We start from the raw sequence: 21,750 nt of genomic DNA, 5'->3' as shown, positions 1-21,750 counted from the left end.
ATGTCTGAGGGCTTTCGAGAGATGCCCCTTGCAATATGTTAGTGAGAGTGAGACTAGAAGAAACCAAGGATATTCTGATAATTGCCTTCACACCATCTATCGCACTGTTTTCCCCAAAGACTCTTCTTGCAGGTGTTAGAGTTTCCTGATTAGTAAGAGCAGCAGCTCTCACAATAAGCTGGGAGGAAGTATTTCTTCCTGATCAATCTAAGTATCATTTTATTTAACAGTATAAGATTAGAACGTGGGAAGTGTCATGGGTATGGAGCCTTCAATACCAATCTGCCAGCATCTACCAACAAAAATTATTAACCAGTTGCAGGAGTCACTCAGGCTCACACAGCCGACTCTCGGAGTTGCCCCATCTGGTGTGCTTAACGTCACAGAATGCATTCTTAAAGACACAAACTGTGTCCCTAAGTGCTTGTCCATTAAACACTCCAAAATGTCACAAAATGAAGAAAAAATTAATTGAAACAACAAATCCTAAATTAGAAGTCTGGGGCATGGATATTTGAAGCAATAATTTTAAGAATGGAATCAACTTAGGACAAGGTATCATATTTTTATCTCCCAGTCGCCACGAAGAATCTCTATTATCAGCTTTCTTCCAAAACTTGGAATATATCACCATTTGGAATGTTAATTTTTCCACCCTGGTCACTGTGAATCATTATCACTGAATTCAGATGAGTAAGATTTTATTTTTTGTTTCTGCTTAACAAATTCTAGAGCTATGAGAGAGAAGTTATTTTCCTCCAAGCTGAGCGAGAATCAACTGCCTTGATTTAAAGCTAAGAATGAGGGATGCCCGAGTGGCTCAGTGGGTTAAGCCTCTGCCTTCAGCTCAGGTCATGATACCAGGGTCCTGGGATTGAGCCCCATTAGGACTCTCTGCTCAGCAGGGAGCCTGCTTTCCCCTTTCTCTCTGCCTGCCTCTCTGCCTACTTGTGATCTCTGTTTCAAATAAGTAAATAAAATCCTTAAAAAAAATAAAGCTAAGAGTGATAACTAGATATATTAAAAATAAAAAGATACTCTACCAATCTACTAGTTTAAATTAAACACAAGTAGGGTGCCTGGTCGGCTCAGATGGTGGAGCGTGTGACTCTTGATCTAAGGGTTGTCTGAGTTTGAGCCCCACATTGGGTGTGGAGCTTACTTAAAAATGAAATCTTTTAGGGGTGCCTGGGTGGCTCAGTCAGTTAAGTGCCTGCCTCCGGGGATTCTGAGATCGAGTCCCATGTCAGGCTCCTTGCTTGGCGGGGAGCCTGTCTCTTCCTCTGCCTGCTGCTCCCCCTGCTTGGGCTCTCTCTCTCTCCCTCATTCCTCCCCCACCAAATAAGTGAATAAAATTTTTAAAAATTGAAGTCTTGGGGTGCCTGGGTGGCTCAGTCGGTCAAGTGTCTGCCTTCGGCTCAGGTCGTGATCTCAGAGTCCTGGGATCCAGTCCCGAATTGGGCTCCCTGCTCAGTGGGGAGTCTGCTTCTCCCACTCCCTCTGCTTCTCCCCCTGTGTGTGCAAATAAATAAATATTTTTTTCCCCTCTCTATGTCAAATAAATAAAATAAAATCCCTCTCTCTGTATCAAATAAATACATGCAATCTTTAAAAAAAAAAAATGAAGTCTTTTAGGGGCGCCTGGGTGGCTCAGTTCGTTAAGTGACTGCCTTCAGCTCTGGTCATTGATCCCGGAGTCTCAGGATTAAGTCCCACAGCAGGCTTCCTGCTCAGCAGGGAGTCTGCTTCTCCCTCTGACCCTCCCCACTCCTGCTCTCTGTCTCTCATTCTGTCTCTGTCTCAAATAAATAAAATCTTAAAAAATAAAGAAGCCTTTAAAAAAACAATTAAACACAATTAAACATAACTAAGCCTCTTTCTAAACAATCTGGCACAAGATCTTACACGATCTGAAAATGCCCAAAATTAGAAAAGCCACTTTACTGTGTAGCCCATGTTTAAAATTATTTCTAGGACAAATATTTCATCCACTGACTGATAGCAGGGATGCTTTTGTGCTCTAGGTTCCAGAACAATCTTTGGAGTTCTTTTCAGTAATGCATAGCTGCTTTTTTTCTCACACCAGTGAAAGGGAGACTAGTGCTTTTGGGTCACAAAGAAAGGTTCAGTCACAACCACTGACTGAACATGTATTGCTTGGGGTTGAGCTCTGTGTTTGCTGCCATGGAGAAGGCCAAGTTTTAAGGCCTCAACTTTTATAGGGTTTGAAATTTAACCGGTGACATCCTAAAAGGACCACATATGGGGGGCTTATAGCCCCAAGCTGATGAATATTCCATTCATGAGGATGTCTGAACAAACCGCTACCCCCACTCAGACCCCCATCCCTCACCCACACCCCCCAGCCAGCATGCATTTTAGCCCTAGAGAGCCCCAAATTTGCTTTGAACCACATCTATTCTTTAGTGTGCACCAGGAAGCCAAAAACAGCTTTGATGGGCAACGAGGAAAAGTAGAGAAGGGAAGACAGTAGCTATTCTCTTCAAACATAATCGAAAAAGCCCCCCTCTACTGACCACATCCTGTGTGCTATACCAGGAGCTCTACCCACACGATCTGTGCTCCTCATACTCTTTCTAGGAGGCAGGTCTGATACTCTCTTTGTGGGATGATTGATGCCAAGCCCGAGCTAGGTAGGGTGAAAAACTACTGAGTTGCTGCAGGTTAATATCAGAAGGGTCCTAGGTCCCAAGGAGGGCTGATCTCCAGCTCTGGATTTCACTGCACTCTGCTCTTCTGAGGCTGTGAACCCAAATGGTCCATACCAGACATGGAGGTAATGGGTGTACAGGAAAGTAACAGAGTCCTGGACAGGGAGGAGTGCCGCAGATAGAGGAACTTAGTCTTTCTATTTCTGAATTGACAAAAGTGCCCCCATAAAGTCGTTTTCCATCTATACACCAGCATCCTAGAGTTCCTTTATTCCTACTCGAATTTCACTTTTATTTTCTAGCAAATACTTGGTAAGTAGCAAAGAGCTATAAGGGATCAGCTCATTTCCTTTTCTAAAAGCAGAACTGACCATCACATGGAAGGATTAAGATAGTCCACAAACTCCTAATTCTTTTAAGTTGTTGTTGGTGTTTTTTTTTTTTTTTTTAGAGAGTGCTTTAGAATGTGCTTTTTCTCTAAAGCACATGTACTAGCACCACAGGTGGGGGGAGCGGGAGAGGGAGGAGCAGAGGGACATGAAGTGTAAAGGCAGAAACTGAATTTTTTTAAAACAAACTGTAAAACTCCTCTTTTCCTTCTAGATAAACTTCTCCATACTAAACATTACAGATACTAACAATCATTAGTCACATTTTATTTTGTCCTCTTTCCTAAGAGAAAAAAAAAAAAAACTGACTTCTACATCAAAGTCATGTCTGTTCCTCACCTCAGTGATCATATATATGCTTATTAGTCCAACATCTGGGTAATCAAGCCATTAAATATGTATTAACTGTCATCAGTTAAGGTATTTTTGTCTTTTTCGCTAAAGTCATTCATACAAACTCCTTTGTCTCAAATGGTTCTAATAAGTCAGTTTTGTGTTGTTTCAAAATAAGTGATCTACTTACACATCTTAAAACATCCTTAGGTCTTTCTCCTAGCACTGAAATCACACGAGTCCTGGTGATTTGACCCACTCAGCAGGTACATAAGAGTTCCAAAATATCACCAGGAAAATAATAATAAAATGAAATACTGAAGCTATTTTTATGAGAACAAATTTAATTTGTGATATTATTACGCTTAGTTGAAGTCATAATATAGGAAATATTTTTTAGTACATGCCTCAGATGTTTTGTGGAAAAAATATATTTTTTAAAGATTTTATTCATTGGGGCACCTGGGTGGCTCAGTCGGTTAAGGGTCTGCCTCAGCTCAGGCCATGATCCCAGGGTCCTGGGATGAAGCCCTGTGTCAGGCTCCCTGCTTAGCAGGGAGTCTGCTTCTCCCTTTCCTCTGCCTGCCACTCTACTACGTGTGTTCTCTGTCAAATAAATAAATACAATCTTAAAAAAAAAAGAGACTTTGTTTATTTGGGAGGGGGAGAGAGAGAGTGATCGAGAGCGTGTAAGAATAGGGGAAGGGAGAAGCAGACTCTCCACTGAGCAATGACCCCCATTATGTAATGCTTTAAATCACAATATTTTTACATTTTTTTAAAGAGACAGAAATATAATTATGGCCTGGGATCTAAAGTATCAAAACAAACTAACATTAGCTTCCATTTATAAAATTACATGCCATTTTTCATTTCTTAGGAATCGAACTTTGCTTTTTGTTGGCCGTATTTTGCATGCTCTCAAGCGCTCCATGCTCTCTCTCTCTCTATATATATATATACATACTCAAGCAGAGGGACTGGGAGAAGGAGAAGCAGGCTCCCCATTGAGGAGGGAGCAGGATGTGGGGCTAGATCCCAGGACCCTGGGATCATGAACTGAGCTGAAGGCAGACGCTTAAGGACTGAACCACCCAGGGGCCCCATTTATTCGTATTTTCACGAGAGATAAGTATATTTCTACCTTGTTTAAGTTATCATCTGTTTTTCTGTTACACGCAGTCATACCTAATAACAAATAATATATATACACAGAAAATTCTTAGGCGTTCAAACAGACGATGAGTAATGTGATCTGCTTCTTAAGTTTCTCTATTACCCAAAGCAAGCAAAGTACATTTACTGAGAGATAAGCATTGTGACTTTATCCTGATCTCACTACTGTGGATTTCTAGAATATGCTGATGAAGACACATTTGCCTTGCATGTTTTTTTTTCCCAAAGAACAAACACTCTCCCTAGGAGACTGTAAAACAGAGTAAATTGTCATAATAACTCTGAGACGTGCACTTACATTGTGCCAATCAGCATTGGCAGAACTTGAGCCAACTACAATGCTTTTACAAAAGTCAGCACAGTGGTAAATAAAAATGGCTTGCAATGCCTTTAAATTCAAACCAAACTGAAACAAGACAACAAGAGGTTATATTTTCTATGTCCAACTACTCTAGGGGGTAAGATCCAAAATAGGGATGAAAATATCTTCACCATGTTCTTTCTTTTTTCTTAACAAAACACACAACACCATTCATGGTATATTTAAGCTGTTATACAAAAACAAAATTTGTGATATCAAGCAAGAAGAAAATTTAGGGGGGAAAAACCCAACTTTCTTTAAGTACTAGATAGATCTCTCTTCCTAACAAGTATATTTAAGGAACATTGAAAGGGATGTAATTATTGAAGTAGTATGCCAGATACTTTAATACTAGAACTACTACCTATCATAAGTCCTGATATATACAACTCATTCACCAAAAATTATGCTCATTTAAGGCTGAGCATTTAAGTAGAAATACCCAGCCAGGTATTCAAAAGGCAATTCTAACTTGTACTTTTCATCATCACACTAAGTGAAGCACATTTATAGGATTAAAGGATTTAAAATATTCACAAAGTATTTTGTATGCAGAAAACAGACAAGAACAGTAAGTCTGAAGCAGAAAAGGATACAGAATTGCTCTAAAAATAATTTCCTAGCACTATTCAGATTACAATAAGATATTTTGGGGATTACAAGATATTTTAGTTTTCTACATTTTCTTTTCATTCATATTTAACAATTCTGTCTAATTTCATATTTATTGAAAGATATGGGGGAAGGCCTGCCAGCCAGGCATTGGCCTTATGTATAAGGCAAAAAGCTCCAAACAGAATGAAAAGAACGGTTTCAATTGTAGAGCAAGAAAGCCCCAAGGGCAGAAAATGAGGATAATGGGAAATGGGAGGGGAAGGTTATAATGAGAAAGACTGCAAAGAGAAATGAGAAAAAGCTCAATTATAGGTATGTTAAAGGCAAAAATTCTCCTGCTCAAAGAATATTCCTTTCAGACATGTGCTTGTCAATTACAGCAATTATGTGGCACTGCACCCTTTCAATGAAGCAATAATTTGATTGAAACATGCTGTGAGAGATTAACATGCAGTGATTATAATCAACAAATTGCCATTCACTAACATTTAGGAGACTACCTGAAGTACACACTCTTACACAGAAAAAGGACAATTTTTTTCCCCCTGCTAGGATGCTAGTTTTGCTTGAGGAAGGTGGCACAGCATTTTAAAATACAAGACGAGGACAACGAATGATCTCACTTTAAATCTTTCAGCTGTCTGGGGAGATGACACACAAGATCTCTGAGAGAGAGAGAGACAGGAGAAAAAGAAGTTTCTTCCATCCTTCAACATTATCTTCGTCTCCAACTTTAGCTGCTGATGTTACAGTAAAACTGTGGTCTTGTTAAAATCACTAGATTGTCAAATCTACTGACACAGTATCTTGTCTTCGTGAATTTCCGAATCTGCTCCTTCCAATGTGCTCCTCCAGAAGAGTCTGACTGATACCACACATTTAAGCAAGTTTCTAGAAATATAGCTGGACATGACAAAATCGTGTTTGCACTAAAGTACAATACTAAATATGCCCAAAGACCCAAAACTCACTAGGAAAATATGGTAATTTTAGAAACTTTGAGATTTGAGAATAGCATTTCTTTTTCAAGGAACAGAAATCCATTTCCTTTTCAGTTTTTAAAGATTTTATTTATTTATTTGCGATAGATAGAGGGAGAGGAAGGAAGGGAGGGAGCAGAAGGAGAGGGAGAAGCACATTCTCTGCTGAGCATAGAGCCCCATCCAGGACCCCAAGATCTTGACCTGAGCTGAAGGCAGATGCTTGACTGACTGAGCCACCCAGGCATCCCCATTTTCCTTTTAAAATAATTAAAAAAGAAAGAAAGAGAGAAACAATTTACAAGCACAAAGAAATCCGTTAGTACCAAGCTGAGAAGGTGTATTATAGAGGTGGTTCTTCTTTTTTAAAGGATATTTATTTATTTATTTATTTATTTATTGAGAGACAGGGAGAGGGCACACACTCGAGCTGGAAGGAGCAGAAGAGAGAATCTGAAGCAGACTCCACACTGAGCCCAGGGCTCAACTCAGGGCTCCATCTCACGACATGACTTCATGACCTGAGTTGAAACCAAGAGTGAGCCAGCCGCTTAACCATGCCACTCAGGCGTCCCTGTACTATAGAGATTCTTAGTAGGCATACGTTAGGGAGCCAGAATATAAAAACTGAACAAAGCTGTTACCTTTCTCAAGTTTACTTTTATGAGAGAAAATTCAAGTTGCACTGATGATCTGTGTTTCACAAGCAACCTCCATCCTATGTCAAAGAGACTAGATAGATTTAAGCCAGTATTTTATTCTCACAATAATAAAGCTGAAGGCTCTCAGGGCCTCATGATTCGACATGAAGTTTGTGTCGTATCAGATAGGGCCTATATAACTTATACTGAAAAACAGACTGTAATTTTATATATTCAGATCCTTAAAAAACTGACAACTCATGTATATATACTTAGGGCAACTTTCCATGTACCAGAGTGTTTTACTATTTGTAATAAATTTTTCTCCAGCCATTCTAGGAAATTAGAAATTTACGGAACTATATAGAAATTCCTGTTTCCTAACAATGTGTCAAATTGGGCATTTGAGGTGAAGGGAAAGCAGATAAAATGCAAATAAAGGAAATAAAGTAAATAAAATGTGCAAAGGTAAATGAAGGAGAAAACCCATTCATCTCTACCCTGTTCTGCAGTTTACACGGAAAATCCCTCCTGGTTCATGGGTTGAGGACATCAGCACTAGGACTGGCTACATAGAGACAACAGTCACATGTGAATTTCATATAGCATACAGTGTGAAGGGGACCCTCAAAGACCCTCTGTCTTACCTCCAGGCTCTAGGACAAGGCCTTCACTCAAAGTAGTTGATTTGTTTCTTAAAATATCTTAAAAATACCAAATTTCTAAAACGAAGTCTAGAAACTTGTCCAGATGTCCAAGATTTTCAACATTCTTACAGTCAAAAGGCTTAAGAGTTCATTTCTCAGGTAAATCTTGCTCCTTGTGCATCTTATTTTCCCTTTTTAATCTTCAGATCCTCTGGAAGTTAACTTTCCATAGTCCTACAATACTTTGGTTTGTTTCTGGTATGCTCTGGACTTATAGTTGAACCTCAAGTATTAGAAGAGGTCATGTGGGTTCAACATGAAAATGATGCAATTAAAAGAAATGCATTCTCAACAAGGATTGTGTGCCCGCAAAGTATGCTGTCCTCCTACTCATAGCCTCATGCATTACACACCTGCCTTTGCCCATTGGTTATGCGGTAATGAAAACGTCCACATTTCCATTATTAATCAGTGTATGTTAATGACCTTATGCTTCAGCTCTGTCTCACTTCATTTCACCTTGCTTCATTACCAACATGGTATTAATTAACCCACAATCTACTGGCAGCATAAAAGCATCAATTCCCTTGTTATCATACATACTATCACATGTCTAAAGGTGGTGGGAATAGATTAGTCCAGATGATGAACACCTCAAATGAAATCCACAGCAAAATCTGATTTTTAATCACTCCTCCTGTGAGCAGGCTGACTGCACCCGCCTGTTCTAGGACCTCTTCCTCCACACCCCTTCTTTTTGTAACCTCTCAGAAGCAGGCGGATGGCCTAGGGGCCATGCAGCTCACAGCTGGAAACCTGGAAGCAGGCCTTTGTGCAAGATTAGAGCACTCTTAAGCAGCTGTGGAAGCACCTGATTTGGGGTTGATAGCTGGAGTTGAATAGTAGGGTTTTACTTCAATTAGGCCTTTTATCCATGACTCTAGTCACTAAGGGGGAAAAAATGACCTCCGGGAAAAAGCTAGGGATATACCCGAGTTCATTTCCAGTTTCAAATGATCATTCTATCTCTGAAGCATTTTAGATAACTTCTACCTTAGCTTCTAGGTCCATTAGATGGGGACAATTATCCTGTACTAAAATGCATCAAATGGTAAGGAAGGTTGGATAAATGGAGGGGAACCTTGAGTAACCTTCAAATCCTGGCTGTCAATCTGGACGAGGCCTCCAACAACATGTGGCCAAGTCCTCTGCTTTCATCAATGAGGCAACCGAGAAGACAAGTTCTATACAGTTCTAATCCCTCATCATTTGTCAAAACTAAGTGTTCCGTTATGGTCGGCAAATACATGACATTCTCTGCAACAGTAAGAGGGAGGGAAGCGAAAGGCACTGCCAGAAAACCAAATCAAATCAAAGCAAACCAAACCCACAGTACAAAGACTGTACCGCAGAGCACGGACTACATTCTAACGTAAGCACTTGCACTTCCAGCTCTCTCGACAGCACTCTGGGGTTTCCACTGTCACCATGGACAGCTATTTCAAGCCTTTGCTCCACCTGGAGAAGTCCGTCTTCTCGGAGCAGCAGTGCTGCGGTCTGAGGCGTACGCAGGGCAGCTGCAGTTGGTGCTAATGAATTGGGCTGCTGTTGACTTTTTTACTAAAGCATGTCTGCAAGCAAAATGAACGGTTACTTAAAAGTGGTGGTTTCATAAAGCTTAAAAAGACCTCAAACGACAACTTAGTCTAGGTATTTGCCTATGAAAAAGTTGTTCTCACAGGTCAAGAGGGTTAAAGCCTGATATGAAACATTTCCATGGGTGCGGATTCTATGGCTTAGAGTCCTAGCTAGTAAGCCAGGGATGCCTATACCAAATTTCTTTCTTTCTTTTTTTTTTTTTCTTCAATTAAGTCTGTTTCCTTTTGTTCTGAACTTTGCTGCATACAGTTTCATGTTAATTCCTGAAAATATCTTTTTTTTTTTTTTTTAAAGTGGGGTTCCAGCCCAGCATGGAGCCCAAGGTGGAGCTTAAACTCACAACCCTGAGATCAAGAGTCAGACACTTAACCAACTGAGCCACCCAGGGGCACCTTGAAAATACTTTAAATACATTAAAATATCCTCCAGCTTACTTTTTAAAATATTTAACTCATTTATTTGTCAGAGAGAGGAAGAGCAAAGCAGGGGAAGCAGCAGGCAGAAGGAGAAACAGTCTCCCTGCTGAGCAAGGAGCCCAATGCAGGACTCAATCCCAGGACTCTGGGGATCATGACCTGAGCCACCCAGGCGTCCCTCCTCTAGCTTATTTTTAAAGACATGTGGATATAGCTATCATAAAAGAGTGCCTATAATGATTAGCATTTAATATATACTGTTTTCCTACTTCTCCTTTTGGAATTTTTGAATTCCTCCACTGGAATATATGCCCCAAGAAGGTAAGGAGTTTCTTTTGTTTACAATTATATCTCCACATGTAGGACAGAGAAGTGTTAAAGATATTTGTGGAAAGAAGAAATTTTATTTTCTAAGGTATTCATACAGATGCTGAGTAATTAAAAATGCACAGTTGTATTTTATCCTAGAAGCAGTGTATAAAGTTAAAAGTAAAGAAATTACAGGGGGATGGCTAGTATAAGAGATACGATGCAGTATCTTTCACCACTGGGGGAAAACTGCCACTTTTCCTTGGCAACAGACTCTTTCTGAATATCCCAAGATGGCTTGGTAATATAATTTGGTAAATGGATTTTACTAGTAGGTGATAAATCAAAGCCATTCTTTGGAAATGTTATAACATAATTTCTCAAAGAGCTTAAGAAGTTTCCCAATGAACAAAGTTATACACGAACACGTATAAATCATCACCAGGTATGGCCACTAAACAGTGGTTTCCAAGCTTCCTCCTCCATCAACATTCTAACTGCCCTATGATTCCAAAGAAATGCAGCAGTAACATAAGTAATACAAAGGTAGACTGAATAGCCAATGTCCTTGTGCAACAGCTAAGTGATGGTGATTTCAGCATAAAATGACCACAAGTTTCTGGCAACTGTCTACATGAATTCTAGGGTCTCTCCTCCCGATCTAGAATTTCATGGCTGTGTGACATTTGGAAAGAGGTTGATGTAGATCCCTTTGAATCAAGGTGTTTTAGCGATGAAAGACAATCCAAAGATTGTATGACTTGCTTAACGTCTCAGGCTGTTTTATTACTGGAGCCCAGATCTGGGACCCAAGACCTCAGAATCTTATTTCCATTCCTTTTCTCCTCTGCTAAGTGAATTTTCTCCTTTCTTAAAGTCCGATTTCTTGCAGAAGTAGGCGTCTTGGCTGTGAGACCCAAGGGCCACCCAGGGATTTTTATGGCAAGACAGAACCCTAGCAAAAATCCAGATGGGTTTTGTTCACTATATATCACCCCTCCTCATTCCAAGAGTTGAGAAATTCAACAGCTGTGTGTCCAGTACCTCTGTCTCCTCTGATAGTTTCTTTTCAAAATGATTTCAAGGGGTGAACCAGTGCAGGTGTGTAAATTGTGAACTTCTCAGGCTACAGAGGCAGGGACCAGTGGATGAGGCTGACCAGTGGACATGACGCCCTGGAGAGGAGGTGGGGGATACAGGGGAGGTGGAGGAAAAGGGAACTGATGCCCCTAACTCTCCAAGGCAGATCTATATTTGCAACTCTTAGAAATTTGGAATAAATCTTAAAAAGTTGGAGGAAGGTAGATGAGACAAGGTCAATGTTCTGTTTCTGTGGCTCTCACATCTGGCTGCATATGAGCATCACCTGGGAGCTTTTAAAGCCCAGAAGGCTTAGATCCCATCTCAGGTCAACTGAATATGAACCTCCAGAGTGGGACCCAGGCATTGTATTTTTAAAAAGTGCCCCATGTGCCCCTAGTGTGTAAGATCCACTGGTCTATTTGTTATAGGACATTATAAAAATAAAAACAAAAGATACGTACAAGATAATTTTAGATGCATCTGAGTTGCTCAAAACCACAGAGTGATTTACCACCATCTTAAAAATTTTCTGGGTCTAGCCTCAATGATGTTTAGCTTGCACAAGCTAAGCTGCTACATGGTCATTGAGGTCTTTGCCACCTACAAGAGGAAGTCTGGGACAGAAATGCCAAACATCTTTCTAGAAATCCTAAAAGGCAAAGAGATCAAGGTAGAAGTTTACCTAAGTTGTCTTCTGTCTTTCCAATGACCAGGGAAAAACCTTTCTTAATTTTTCTTCACAAGAAACATGCACCCAGCACATAGGACAGGCTATGCTAACCGGGAAGAAGACAGAGTAGTTCATAAAAACCAGTGCCTGTCCTTTCTTTCCTCAAGGTTCTGTCAGTGTATTACTCTAGAAAAGCCACCAGTAAGCTGGCAACCGAGGTTAACCTTTGAACTCTACCAATGGAGTGAGACACCCCTATGATGTAAGGCAGGTACATTCACAGAGGTCGTTGCCTTGTTTCAAGAGTAAAGGACCCAGTTTCTCAATGATATGCTCACCCTATGAGGGGCTGCTGAAAGCCGACCAGTAACACGTGATCACAGTAGGCGCTTTCACCCCGAGTCCCATCCACAGAATGTGCTGAAGGACAGCCACCTGATTATCAAAACCAGCCACACCTTGAAGAAAGCAGGTCAAGCTTAATAAGAATGAGCCATTTGGCTTTACCTATTCCTGTTATCCTATTCTTTCTTCATTTGCTTTTCTTAAAAACCCACACCCTTAAGCACATTTGCTTTGAAAGTATGAATAAAGAATAGGAAAATGGGGGGAAAAGAGGCCAGCCGATAATGTGTTTCCTCCTGGGTTCTCCCTAAGATGGACCTGTCATAACGCGGCTTCAGAGGGAAAAATCAGTAAGAAGGTTTTCCCCTATGAAATCCATCCAATACATAATCCCCCTAACCCTCCTGCCATCGCTTTGAACCAGAAGTTACTATTCCCAACAACAGCAGCCCTAAAGAAAACATACTCTATCCTCTCCACGGAGCGGAGCGGGAAGAGTTAAATCGGAGCAGGAGCCCCCGGAAGACCCCGAAGACCAGGGCTGGCTGGAGGCAACTCACTTGTCCCTCCCTCCAGCTCCTCTACTCACAACTCCCTGTTTTTCTTTCTCCTTGCCTGCTTTGTAATTCTCCTGGGCTGGGAGTGCTCAACAACGTCTCCCCTACATCTGGGAAGATGAAAGACAGAGCTGCTTGATTTTCCTCTACCATCCCAAAGGTGTAAGCCAGAACCTGAACCTTGACAGAAAAGGTCACCTTTGAAAGCTGTTTCAATCACGATCCATGCTCATAAATAGATAACCAGCAGACAGACTCAGATAGTTTTTCCACTTGAAACAATGAAGAATCACTCACTCTTTCATGCATTCACTCATTCTACAGCTATTCCTAGAAAGACTCCTTGTGCCAGGTCCTACAAGGGAGGAAAGGTATGCCTACAGGGGATGATGAAAACACACAGGGCATTCGTTGTGTGCATCGAATCACTTGGGAAAACCATTAGTAGGTTGCTCTTAAGCATCTCTAATATTATTGTTTTTAAAGCTCAGCTTGACTTGGTGACAGAATACCGTAGGAACGGTTGTTTTCGCTTCTTGATTCAGGTGGCAACAGGATTCCATTATGTCAATAGCTCTGGCATTCCCCTTCTTATTGCATTCAATTAAGTCAACGTTTTTCCACTTGCACGTCCCTATTGATGAGTCATCACTTCAGCGCTCCTCTGTGAGCACAGAAGGTCTCTTCTATCGGGCCTTGTACTTCCATTTTCACAACTAAGTGACTTTTGTGGGAAAGAGATGGGAAATGACTCACATCTCTTGCTCCATTATTTTCCCTCGCCTCTGGTGGGCACAGGAATGTAACAACCCAGAACAGGCTCATACTGGTCCACGGGAGCACTTACAGCCTCCCATGTACCCTTTCCTCCCCACTGCAGTCGGGGCCATGTGGACCACCACCAGATGGCTCCAGCCAGCCCCATATGGCTCCCGCTCCCTAAAAGGGGTGCTTGAGAACATAAAAACGCTGCTCTATACTTTTATTGCAGCCCCGTCTCATTTTCCTCCATCTGTCTTCCATATGTTTGTACGATGCTATTAGGCTCTTGCACACATAGGCCTTTTATAATGAGGGTTGCTGGCCTGACCGAAATGAAGAACGAGAACTCACCTCTGTTGGTAACAAGGGGCCTCAATTCCTTTAAATATGTGATTCATTTAGTATTCAAACTAGAACAAACTAACAACCCTCTTTTCCTCAAGGTGCCCTAGGAATTCATTTTACTGTTACATACATGATATATCTTTTTATTTTGGCAACAAAAACCACATGGCAGCTTTTCTGTTGTGTCTTCTCCAAGTGCTGGAATGTGACGTTTTGGAGAATCACACGTGACTTCACTTAGGCCTCCCTATTACGTACCCATCAATCTCTCTCTACATTTGACTCTTCCCTTTTCCTCAAGTTCTCTGTTAATCACAGGGAAAGTTGCTACCATGTTTTCTTTCAAGTATCACTACAAAACCCCGAAGTTTCATGCACCCTCTGAAAACTCTGAGGAAATGAATAGGAGCGAGGGAGGCTGACCCCAAGAGGCCTCCTCCTGCCCTGCTGAGGGCAAACCACTGAGCTCTGGGCTGCTTTGCTTTGCTGGGCACTGGGCTAGAGTGACATATGTGGTCCCAGGCGAGGTCTAACAGTCACTAGACACCGTGCACAACACTGTTTCCAGCAGCAGGCAACTCCTGGCATTAGTACAGTCATCCGAGAGACTTTTCATTCCCAGTGTTAGATAGATACTGGGAACCTGTTATGGGCATTAGGCCATCTTTCTCAAAAAACCACCAACAATTACAAAGAAAAGAAGAAATCAAGTTAGGCCTAATACTGGCTTTAATAATTTTTATACTTACTCACATGATCTAGACAGAGTCTCACATCACAGACCAGAACTGTGGCGCTGTTAAGAAGAAGCAAGCATTTAATCCCCCGAAACATCTATCCACATTGAAAGGTGTCCCCTTTGCAGCAGATTATTTATTTGCCTGTAATCTAGTCCAAACCACCTGTGTAAAGCAGCCTGGTAATCAGTACATGGAAAATGATGCCTGGTTCCATGATGATTATATCTGATGAAGCAGAATATGGGAATAGTGCTCAAATGCATGAAATACTAACCAACAGACATACAAAAACAATCCAGCAAACGCCATGAGAATGTTTTTCTTTTAGGCTGTGTATAAATGATAGCTACTGATTTCCCCCACCCCAACTTGTACAAAATAAAGTATCTATTTGATTTTTGAGATCAAAGTATGACATTACTGGGGCACGTGGGTGGCTCAGTGGGTTAAAGCCTCTGCCTTCAGCTTAGGTCGTGATCCCAGGGTCCTGGGATCAAGCCCCCCGCATCGGGCTCTCTGCTCAGCAGGGAGCCTGCTTCCTCCTCTCTCTCTCTCTCTGCCTGCCTCTCTGCCTACTTGTAATCTCTGTCTGTCAAATAAATAAATAAAATCTTTAAAAAAAAAAAAACCCTTAAAAAAAAGTATAACATTACTGTAGGATATGGAAATGAGTCGTTTTCCTTTTTTTTTTTTTTTTTTTAGCCCATCTACATATTTCACACAACTTCGTTTCTTTTCACGTCCTTAAAATGCAATTTAGAGTCAGATATCAATTAGATTCAGACAAAAACCTACCAGGACCCAAGGAAACTTGCTCCCACCTACACAGTCATTTCATAATCCTTCCTATGAGGAAAAAAACACAAGGTCTTACTCTGTAGGAATTCAACCCACGAACACAGGTGCTCTGATAGCAGCAAACAGCACAGTTTAGTCAGGATATCAAGTTACAGAATCGAGGCTGCAGCCAGAGGCCCATTCACTGGAATGATTGTTCTATGCTGGAACAAATGACAAATTCTGGTGAAGAGAAGTAAGTACTTGCCCTTTGGTGATAAAGGAAGCATAGTTAGGGTGTTCTGTACACGCAATGGTACTGTTTCCCAAAGTGCAAGGGTGACAAAGTTAAATGGGTACTTGGCTCCCAGATTAGCTAGAAAGGACAAGAAGTCTGATCAATAAGACTTCAGTGAATTATAGTTTCTGGTCTGCAAAGCTACGAGTAGGATATTCTGCACAGCCGAGCTTGCTCTGAGCAGTTTGTAAACCACCTGGAAAAAGGAAGAAGTTGCTGCTGCCCTGACAGTTGCTGAGTAGTTGCATTAATTGTTGACATTTCTGCAGGGAGGCTGCTCCCCTCAGCTCATGGCTTCCCACAGGCCAGGTGAATGCTCATCCCTTGTATTTCTTCCCAGAGAACACTGGCTATGATAACGCTAACCTCTTGCCAACTGCCTTTAGGTGAGATTTGGTAAAAACTGCCAAAGACACAAGAACATCTGCCTTCCTACGGCTTTCTTTGTACTGCGACTTCCCAGGCAACTGCGTGGGTCTCCATGTGTCCATTTACTGGATTGCAACAAAACAGCACGAGGCCAAGCGGGGAGGTGCACAGAGCAAACCACTCTTTCTGCCCCTGCCGGTTTGGGCTGCTGCGGGAGCCTTGCCCCTATGGGGACTGACAAGGGCGGGCGCCGCGGTGGGTCTGGAAGCTGGAGACACCCGTTGCCCTTACCTGTTTCTTTGTCCTGGACTTCTTCCAGGTGCAAGTCATTCAGAAGGTGCTCCAGTATCTTCTCAGGGGTCCCGGACACGACCACGTATCTGTCAGAGAGCAGAGAGTCCACCGAGTCATCCTCGGTGGAAGACTGCGAGCGGCTGCTCCATTCATCGTCCTCGTCCTCCTCGTCAATGTATTTGAAATAAGGCACATCGAAGGTAGGCAGGGGCAGCTCTCGGTCCGAGAGCGCGGCGGATTCCTTCCTCTCTAGCTGAGGGTCCAAGACCCTCAGCCGGGAGCTGCCCATTGTGAACGGCTACCAACAAAGGCATCCCCTAAGAGCGCAAAGATCTTGCCATGTCTGTCCTTTCGCCGGGAACTGAGTCCATCTGGCTGCCAAGAGCTCTGCAGTCAGCTAGAACGCTCGAGAGGCGGAGAGAAGAGGGGGGAGGGAGGGCCGCCAGGCAGCGGGAGCGAGGGGGACGGAGCGAGAGAAGGGGAGGCGGGCAGGGCCGAGGAGAGCGGGGCGCGCGCCGCGGGGCCAACTCACCTCCAATCCCGCTCGGCGCCGCCGGCTGGGGGGGCCGGGCCGCAGCTCTGCACCCTCTTCAGCACGAGGACGTTCCGCTCCTGCTCCTTCACCTCAACGGTCGCCACTTCGTCATCCTGCTCTCGTGGGGGGCAGGGGGCAGCGGACGGGACACAAAGGGGAGAGAAAATTAGACAAACCCGCCAACAAACACAAGAACAAAACCAAACAAACCCCAGCCCCTCCAACAGGGGCCAAACTGAAGCCGCGTTTTCTCAAGTCGCTGTCCACCAGGATTTCTTCAAAGATCCTGAAAAAAAGGAGGAGTCAGGGCAAGAATCTCCCTTTGATGGTAGAGTGTCTGGGCTCAGATTCTACAGGCACAGACAAGTATTAGGAAGACATAAATACTGTCAAGGAAATGGGAAGAAATAAATAAAGTGGGGCTGGGGTTCGGAGAGCTTGCATTTAAACTACTTGAGTGATTTGAATTAAGGCATCCAAAGCTCAAAGTTTCAAAAGACACAACATGCTCATTGCATATGTATTCTCTCTTATCTTGTTAATGCTTATTAAATATTCACTGTATTAAAACTGGAAAGTCATAAATCATTTAAAACACTAAAACAATGAGCAAGCCATATTAAGTATTCTTCATAGCCCTACTTTAGAAGGTGGGCAAAAAGCTACCCATTCTATCACTCAGTTCATTCTTCCCAACCCCCACCCCCCCCAGACAGAAGATGGACTTCAAATTTATCCTATCCCAGTTTTGCCAGAATACAAGCAAAAATGGATCTCTAGTTAGAATCTCATCCGGGCTGAAATTCGCATGTCGTGGGTGAGTGCACTGACTTTCTTCACCTCAGTCCCTTTTAAAAAGGAGAGCAGGCTGAACAATCATTCATTTCTGCACACACAGCTTCCACGGCCCAGAGCTAGTGTGGCCCGCTGACGTGGCTCTGTTGGAGTCCAGCTCACTGCTGACCCAGCAGTGTGGAGGCTGACCCTGAGTGATGAACACTTCCAGAGGATAGAGTGTGAAATTCTACCAGTGTGTGACACCCAGGAAGGGTAAGGTAGCCCGGGGTGGGGGGGGGGATCCTGTGAAATGCAAGTAAGAAAAGCTAGCTTCTGTATGTCTGAGGATTTGGGCAAAAGATGAAGGCAAGAAAAGTTGACACTAGGTAGGCTTCACCTTAAAAATGGTATCAGTTCTTTCAAAAGGGAAACATGCCCCAGAGGTCCTAGCATGTTTCTGCCACAGGCAGAAAATCCAACTGATAATTAGGTGCAAACATTAAAGAAAAAAAAAAAAGAATATTATTCTCCTCAATGGGTAAAATGTACTACGTCCATTGTACATTCTTAATCAGTTCCATAGATCTACCAGGGATGTCCATGTATTTTATCCATCTTTACTAAGAATACAAAGGGACTAATCTTGCCATAATTGTCAACCAAATTGGTGATAAAATTATGCTTGCAACTGCTGATGTCCTGACTCCCAAGAAAATGTAGAGACAAAAATAAAAATTATTGGTCACTCGAAACAACAATATAATTTTATGATAATTAAAAAATCTTTTAGTGGCAAATAATTTTACTATGTAAAACTGGTGTATTACATTTCAGCAAGGTCAGATGCTCAGTTACTGTGGCAATTAATGTTGGATATTCATTGTTCAACTCCCTGAGGACGGCAGTGTGACTCCTGTAACATGAATACCAATGTGTAATTGCTATCTTTCATTTCTCCAAAGGGGTCCTTTTGTTATCTGTGTAGTTGAAGTGAAATAAGGTGGCTGGAGAGAGGGGCATATATTGACCAAAAAAAAAAAAAAAAAAAAGGGCAGAATGTGGGTCTGGGATACTGAGACACAGAAACAAATAATTCACTCAACAGTGGATTTGAAAGGACAAAAATCCTTCCCTGGTTTTCCTCTCATCGTAAGCCAATATTCATTTTCTATGCGCCTGCTGTCATTGTGAAGTACATTTTACATTCTACATGCACGTGATATATGGCGTTATTAACTTCCATGGGCCACGCACATACATATGGATGGGAAGGGCTTCCCTAATGTCTGTGTAACTAATATGTATTACAAGGCTGTGCAGACAGCAGCCACACTCTGCTGGGCAGGGAAACAGCTGAATCATATTGATGTACTATCAATAGCATCTTATGTCATAGTGATCGTTTCCATTTTGAAAACCTGTTAAAAAATAAAGAAAAGAAAAAGCAGAAAAATCGATGTATAAAGGGAGATGTAAGTGATCTAAAAATGCCATGAAATTATAATAATCCTAGGTATTCTGTCTTTCAACAAGGAAGGTCAGGTGAGTGCTTCACGACCCACACACGCTCACCTAATTGCTCTTCCTGAAAAAGAGCAGAAGTACCATGGTTGGGGTTCTGAGCATGAAACTTTGTGCTGGTGCGTGCTTGGTGAAGAATGAAAGTATTTAGAGCTCTCATGATGGAAAATTGTTCAATGACAAATAGTTCATGAAGAGCAAGCAAAGCATTAAAATGCTTAATTTATAGTCGTTCACTCAACAACCAGTGATGGTGTCCCTGGGTAAAGAGGTACTGAGCTGGACACCGAGTGACAAGCAGAGTAAGACAAGTCCCTTGCCCTTAACTAACAAGTTAATAGGCTCCCTAACAACATAACTGTAACTCGGCAGGCACCCTCAGATGAGGCCAAATGGGAGAGACAATGCAAAGGCAGAACCCATGGGATATGATGGTTAAGATGACTGTCTGACAGAGAATGGGAATGCCATGAAATGGGACAAAAACATACAGAGACTCTGGTTCTGGCAAGACTGATGAATTTAGTTTCAGATAAGTGACAGTTTAGTACCGATAATCTATCATGCTATAGATACACAGCAGGCAGTTAGAAATAATGAACTCGGCTTCTCACAGAGGACCAGGGCAGAGAAAAATTTGTCAATTATTCAAGTTTTGGGAATGGCTGAGATTGTTAGGAGGAAACAGGAGAGAAAGGGAACTACAAAGATGGGTATAGGGGAAGGAAAAAACCCACAGGAAGTTGGGGAATAGGTAGAGGGTCAGAGTCTTGGGATGATGAAGAAGTAAAACCAAGATGGGTCAGGAGAATCTAGAGGGGAGAGTCTCAAGAGATTCAAGGAAAATGCTAGTCTGTTGCTGTAGTGTTTACAGAGATTAAGTTTAAGAAAAAGAGATGATGAGCTCCCTTTGGTCCGGGGGTGTGAAGAACAGCTAAGGTGTGACTGAACGGGGAGGGAGTCCACAGACAGAGAAAACCACTTCCTGGAATTGCATTGTGAAGGGAAGGGGTCACACTGCAGGGGTGGTAGGGCTGGGGAAGGCAGATACTGAGAAGAGGGGACAAGGTCGGGAACAAAATGGAGAGGGCAGGCTAGACAAGGATGAACATTTCTTTCCCTCAGAGAGGTTCAAGGGAAGGAGGATGGGTGGAGACTTAGAAAAAAATAAAGTAGGGAAAATAAGGAAGCCACAGTAGAGGCTATGAGATGGCTCTGTCTTCTTAGTAGAGGGGGGATTGAGATGACCTTCTGGAAGGAGGGGGTTCGGGGTGAAGATGGTGAACAACACGGCTTCCAGGGGTACAACAGGGGATAAACAAGTTATGAAAAAGAGCGTTGCTAGGCAGCTCTGTGGACTGCTGAGGGCAGAAACACACACTGACGGTTGTATGTCTTTCTGCTGAAGGGCTCACAAACCTTAGAGGGGAACAGTGTCTGATGGGGCCCACCCAGAAGAAGGGGCCGGCAAAGGCAACCACAGGAGGTGACAAGGGGAGGGCTTCTGGGTGGCTGTCCGCATACCAAGGAACATTGCTCCTCACCACACAGGGTCTGTCTGGCTAGGGAAAGCAGTGAGCTGAGAAGTTGTTGAAAAACTGGGACAACATGGAGGGGCTGAGGCCCCACAGGAGCTAAGGGGGCTGGCAGGGGGTGGACGAGGAAACAGGCACAAGCTTAGACCAAGAAGGCAAATACGTGAAGTGGAACAGTTTGGACTGGTGAAGCCCTGGCACTCGCAAGCTGGCCTGGCCCCCACTGCTAGGCTGGGCTTGTCCTGGGAGCATCAGCAACTGTGCGGAAAGTCAGCATCAGAAAGGCCAATCTGTGACCGCAATGGAACAAGAGAGACACACAGCCACACGGTAATCACACCTGAACACAGACGAAGCACGAATGTTGGCCAAGCCAGAAGATACCAAAAAGCCCAGGTAATGAGCAGCTGCTGCTGCTTTCCCAACTGCATTTCAGTTTCGCTCTGGTCTGCCTTCCCTGCAGGTAAGACTCATTACAGCGAGTCAGAGTTACCCCATTTCCTGACAGCAAAGCCCTGCCTCTTTAAACCCTCCCCCTAATCACTGGACACAAACCCAAGTCCTAGGGGTCCTTTCTCCTAGCACCTCTCATTCTGATCGGTTCCATGGCTCCCCAGAGTGTGAGGTCTCCCCCTCAGCAACGGGCAGCAGACCCAGCTTGTCCAACTACAGATGTGTCCCGGGGGGCCTCTGGCTAGAGGACACTGACAACAGTTAGAGGATGCTGTTGTCACTGGTATGGAGGGGCATGGAAATGGTGGTCACTGGAGTCAACAACACACACACACACACACACACACATACAGCTTTTCCTTGTTAGGGTGATGAGAAAGTCACACAAAGGGTTGTTTCTGAAAGTGACTGCGGGAAACAGGGCTCAAAGGATGATAAAGTCGGAGATAGATAATAAAGCTTCTGCAGCAAGCAGAACAGCATCTGGAGGG

At 42.9% G+C, this 21,750-nt stretch overlaps 1 protein-coding gene across 4 annotated transcripts in view; it reads right to left on the bottom strand.

Annotated features, from left to right (window-relative positions):
• Positions 1-21,750, bottom strand: part of RAPGEF5 (Rap guanine nucleotide exchange factor 5) — a 223,322-nt gene that overhangs the window by 55,129 nt on the left and 146,443 nt on the right. For all 4 annotated transcript variants that reach the window (XM_032304896.1, XM_032304897.1, XM_032304898.1 and 1 more), the window contains exons 10-11: positions 16,971-17,086; positions 16,436-16,524 (exon numbers count right to left, since the gene is read on the bottom strand). In XM_032304896.1, the coding sequence (XP_032160787.1) occupies positions 16,436-16,524; positions 16,971-17,086 (205 nt within the window). The remainder of the gene's footprint in view (positions 1-16,435; positions 16,525-16,970; positions 17,087-21,750) is intronic.

Source organism: Mustela erminea, chromosome 11 (assembly GCF_009829155.1).
Source record: "Mustela erminea isolate mMusErm1 chromosome 11, mMusErm1.Pri, whole genome shotgun sequence".
In the NCBI taxonomy this organism is placed as follows: domain Eukaryota; kingdom Metazoa; phylum Chordata; class Mammalia; order Carnivora; family Mustelidae; genus Mustela; species Mustela erminea.
The sequence above is the reverse complement of the archived record's forward strand: the minus strand, read 5'-3'. Positions and strand labels throughout refer to the sequence as shown.